The 5,000-nt window shown below is 35.9% G+C and overlaps 1 protein-coding gene across 6 annotated transcripts in view; it reads right to left on the bottom strand.

Moving 5' to 3' along the window:
- The window catches only part of LOC145296805 (uncharacterized), a 432,324-nt gene that overhangs the window by 426,072 nt on the left and 1,252 nt on the right, over nt 1–5,000 (bottom strand). Inside the window, exon 1 of one of the 6 annotated variants that reach the window (XM_080142882.1) lies at nt 3,854–3,983. The exons of the other annotated variants lie outside the window; for them this stretch is intronic. Coding sequence (XP_079999008.1) covers nt 3,854–3,908 — 55 coding nt within the window. The 5' untranslated portion in view covers nt 3,909–3,983. Of the gene's footprint in view, nt 1–3,853; nt 3,984–5,000 lie in introns of those variants that run through there. 6 annotated transcript variants of the gene reach the window in all.

Here is a 5,000-nt window from a genome sequence, read left to right on the forward strand (position 1 = left end):
TACTTTGACATGTGTTTTTTCCTGTAAGGTCATCACTTATCAAAGCCAATAGTCACTCGAGGATAAGGTTTAAGAGAAATCCTGTCAGTCGAAAGATGAAAAAAATAACAATCAGTGTAGTTAACTACGTTTGGTTATTTAAGCGACGGTTTATGATAAGCATCTGTTGACGTTGAATTCGAAGGCTTCTTTGCCACTTGGCTGGGAGTAAAGTGTAGTATCCGTTCTGATACTACAGGTCATCTTTTCGGTCCCCTGTTAGTAAATGAGATTTTAGAATAAGGTAAGTTTTATTTCAGTTCTAATCCAGAATGGCCATGTTGGTAAGCTGGATTTTCCTCACATTAAAACCCGAACCCGTGTCTAATTTTTTAAATATGAATGACTATGTGGTAATTTACAGGTCGTCAGTCCTGCGGGAATGTGTTCCACATATGGGAATATCTTGCAAAAATAGCTCTATCTATAGAAATTGCATTTGACACTGGACATATCAAGAAACTTTGTTTCGTTATAGTAGAAAACGAATTCTTGCTATGAATATGCTACCAGGAAGAAGCAGAAATGGAACCCAGTCGAGCACCTTCCATGAAAATAATTATAGACCATAGAGCTATTAGCAACGTCGTTTTCTTGTGAAAAGGGGTTGTAGATAAGAGAAGAGGTCAGTTCTAAATAGATTTCGAAGTCGAGTTTGTACACTGCTATGCATTTGTAGAATTGGAATTCCATTGTAAATAACACAGATTTCACAACTACACGATAATAGCAAAATCCGAAAAACAGAAAAAAAATTCGATTAATAAAAACCAACGGTATCTACTGATATTTTTGTGTTAATTTCAACTGAAAGCAATTATAACATAGCGCTGACCCGCGTATGTTAATGCATGTGAGATGACGTCACCAGTAAGGAAAAAAGACTATAAAAGAGAGAGAGAGAACGATCACGTAAGAGACGTGGATCGCGGAATCTGATAACGTTCCAGATGATCACGTGGGTCAAATCACGGCCGTAACAATGAGGAAATAAATGTCGTTATTACAAAAAAGAAAGCAAGTTGAAGATCTTTGTTTTTTGTCTGCTTTGCGACTAAGGCATGCAACGTGTCGGTTCTCTTACAATGTTACACAATGAGATCTACTTAATTTGCATGTCAGAATTACTTAAATATTACCGCATTATTTAAAAAAAAAAAAAACGAGTTTTTGATCTTTATCATAAAAACACCTCGCCATATTTCTTTGGGAACACGTGACATAATAGCAAGGGGTGTAACTCAGTTATGCTAAAACAAGGCGAGTAACTTATATTGAAGATTCTTAATTCATAATTTATTTAAAAATTGGCAATAATTACATGCTATTTACCTCATCTTGGAAATCACCGGTGTTTTGTCTTTTGTTGTTGTTTTTTTTTTTAGCCAAACCTTTTATTTATCAAGTTTCGTCTAAAAATGTTTACTTTAATATTCTCCTACCTTGTCATTTTTCCTAATTTTTCGATTACTGTAACATGACAATTAAGTAGAGACCATTGGTTTATCTTGAAATTCAATATAAAATATGCCGAATTTCGCTATTATTGTGTAGTTGCACTCACTTGCGTTTGCTTAGTGTGCGCTGCAATAGTTAATATATTTGCACATTCAGAAAAAATATCTAAGCAAATGTGATATGGCTTGCTTAGCTAAGACTAGCATAAGCTGGGCGATATTTTCTATAAATAAGATGCCGGTATGTAGCAATTTCGTACAGCGCAATTTGAAGATCATAACACCCAAATACAAAACACACCCGTAAGAATATCCACGCGTATTCAACACGTTAATCAGACGCTAAAATTGCTGTTATTAAATAATTTATTGTCTTAAATCTACGGGTTTACAAATTAAATTAAATTAAATTAAATGCTATTTAATAGCATTAGATTTTAATACAAAACGTTTTGTCTTATTTTTAAAACATTAGATGGGGGTTCAGTTGGCTCTGGATGTAAATTAAACCGTACAATTATTCACCTGGATGATTTGATATCCCGCAAGTAAAGAACTTGTTCGTCGCTATTAAAACAATAATCTTTATCCTCGGTCTCCAAAAATCAACAGAGACTAGAGCATTCCTGTAATGACGTTGTCTCTGTTGATTGCGATGTGATCTTAGTTCTATGCAGTTCTAGGAGGTCAACCCTTCCAGACTTTGTCTTCTTTCTTTGAGAAGGGGTTAGTTTATTGCTAACTTACCGGGGAATACCGACTGACTGCCCAGACACTTTGCAGAACGAAGTGCCCCTCCTCGGGGGCGCTAACGTCACAACCCCACTTTCGAACCCTGGCGCCACAGTTCTTGCAGTGAAAGAGACCTAAATACTTCCAACGTATGACACACGCTCCGCAGAAGAACTGAAGAGACGGGAGATTAGATTTTTGAAGTTGGAGGCAACAAAGTGAGTTTGAGGAGATCTGAGAATTTATTTTCGATTCTTATAAATTTGCTATTATTTCAATATAACATGTTTGTTTTTCTAATTTGAATATTTTTAATTATGCGAATGGTTTTTATGTTTATTATTATTGTTGTTATTCGCTAAGAGTTCGCACAAATGTCATCATCAGAGATTGGTCACTGACAACAACCGATAGTGTTCCCTGGAGTCTGAATGACAACAAGTCTCCCCAGATTTCTAGTACTCTCCGTCTTTTTTTTTTTTTTGATAACCTTTGCAAATGAATTTGCATCATCAGACCACGCCCCACCAAAGGAGAAGGTAATGCCTGGAATAATTGTATCATGTCGAACGATTATACTACACTCCCAAAGGACGAGGTAATGCCTGGAAAGAGTCTCGTAATAACAGAACAGATACTACTTTACGCTCTCCATCTGAAAATAAAAAAGAACAGGAGGAGATAATGCATGGGAGAATGATATCATGCCAACAGAACAATTACTACATTACCCGTCCTCATAAAAAACTTTGTCGTTAGGTTATGTTTTTTTTTTTACACAGTGATCACCACTTATCAAGGCCCGGAAGCCACTCAGGGATAAGGGTTATTGCAAGTACATTACGTTAGTGTGGAGATTTAATGAAGTGTTTACTTAAGGGGTCGGTTCATTAGGAATTTGTTAACGTTGGACTTGAACACATCCAAGTTGTAGTCCGGTGGGAAGCAGGCAGACGGAACAGAGTTCCACAGGCGTGCAGTTTTTCTTCTTTTTTTTTCATGTATGCCATAGTCTTTGAAAGCTTCTTTAAATAAAGTTATTGGCGCTTCTCCAGCTAAAACTGAGTCCATTTTTAAATGATATAGGATATATATTACCACATTGGATGGAGAGTTTAGAAGTGGTTTACGTGGACTCTAAATAGGTTGGGACATTTTAATGCTGAAAATGTTTATTTTTTGTTATTTTTTGTTTTTTTCATTGGGGGTGAGGGTCTTCCAATTTTATGTCATTGGACATCAAATTAGCAGAGTATTTTAACATTTTTTTTAAGGTATGATTTAAGTTTTAGAGATGTGTTCGTTCGCGGTGTATTTCTAGCATACAATGACACCCCCTCTTCCTACTCGAAAATCGGAAAAAGCGTTTGCAGACGAGATTAATTTGTGGGTAAAAATCCGTTTAAAATGTAAAGAAACAAAAATATTTAAAATTAAATTTACGTAAAACTTAATTTTTTTTTTCGATTATTTTTTTTTTTTAATAATTTAAAGTGACGGTGCGTAAAATAATAATCAGAAATAAATATTTTTTAAATCGAATGAGACATATGGATTTGTAATCTTGGTTAGGCTTAACATTCACGGGTAATAATGAATTGGAACAAATATATTAATGTAATTACCAAGGCTGCTGCGAATAAGCTGGGCTCTCTCTACCGTTCGAGATGGTTTACTCATACGTGGTTGTATTCTGTCCTTCTACGAAGCCACCATTCGCTCCTGCATGGAGTATTGTTGCCACATTTGGGTTGGCGCATCTGTCAGTAGTCTCTCGCTCCAAGACAGTGTTCAGAAACGACTCGCCAATCTGAGCGGCCCCACACTAGCAACCAAATTCCGACGTTTGTCCCATCGCCGAAATGTGGCATCTCTGTGACATTTTAAGGGAATATGCTCCGATGAACTCAAAGCTCTTGTAACCCCACGACGTAGATACCCCCGACAAACCCGACAAGCAGCAAAATCCCACCTCTACACTGTAGAGATCCCTAGTTGCGGTAAAGCCTTCTACTCAACCCTCGAACTGCTAGACTTTGGAATTCCCTCTTGGATCCCTGCTTCCCTAACTGTACTGGACATGCAGAAGTTCAAGTATAATGTGAACAAACATCTTGCTGACAAACTCTCTACATAGCATTCGTTGTATATTTGGTCAAAATGGCACAATGCCTTGTTTGGGGTGAAATAACGGTAAATAACAGCAGTAGTAAATTCTAGTGGTGAGGGGTGGGGCACGTTTTATATCTGCTCATTCTATGCACACATAGGATTGAACTTTACGAACACATAAAAGTCAAAGTTAAAAGCAGCCGTGACTTCATAATTACTATTTACTTTGGTGCAGAGAAGCGGCTCAATTGTACTATAGGTACCCTTAGAATATCTCACACGTTTTGTTTGTGCTTTGCCTTTTGGATGAAATTGATTGTTGGTTTTAAATTGTATTTCTTGTTCTGAGATAAAATTTTAATTTACTTTTTAAAGTTTTGAGAACATAATTTAAAATAAATTATTTAATCGCTGGCGGCCATGTTTTGTGTTTGTTTTGCAACAAAAAAAGATGTCTAGCGTGGCAAATGTTACTACAGACGTTGAGAATATTTTTTATACAAAAATAAATTTTAACGGGATCTAACGAATTACAAAAAAATGATTAAAACTAATCGATATTTTAAGAATAATTAATTATATGACAGAAAAAAAATGGCCGCGACGGTATATATTCGGCTTGATTTTCTTTTTTACGTTAAATAGTAGATTAAAACGTTA

This window comes from Euprymna scolopes, chromosome 17, assembly GCF_053919585.1.
Source record: "Euprymna scolopes isolate OS-2025 chromosome 17, ASM5391958v1, whole genome shotgun sequence".
Classification (NCBI taxonomy): domain Eukaryota; kingdom Metazoa; phylum Mollusca; class Cephalopoda; order Sepiida; family Sepiolidae; genus Euprymna; species Euprymna scolopes.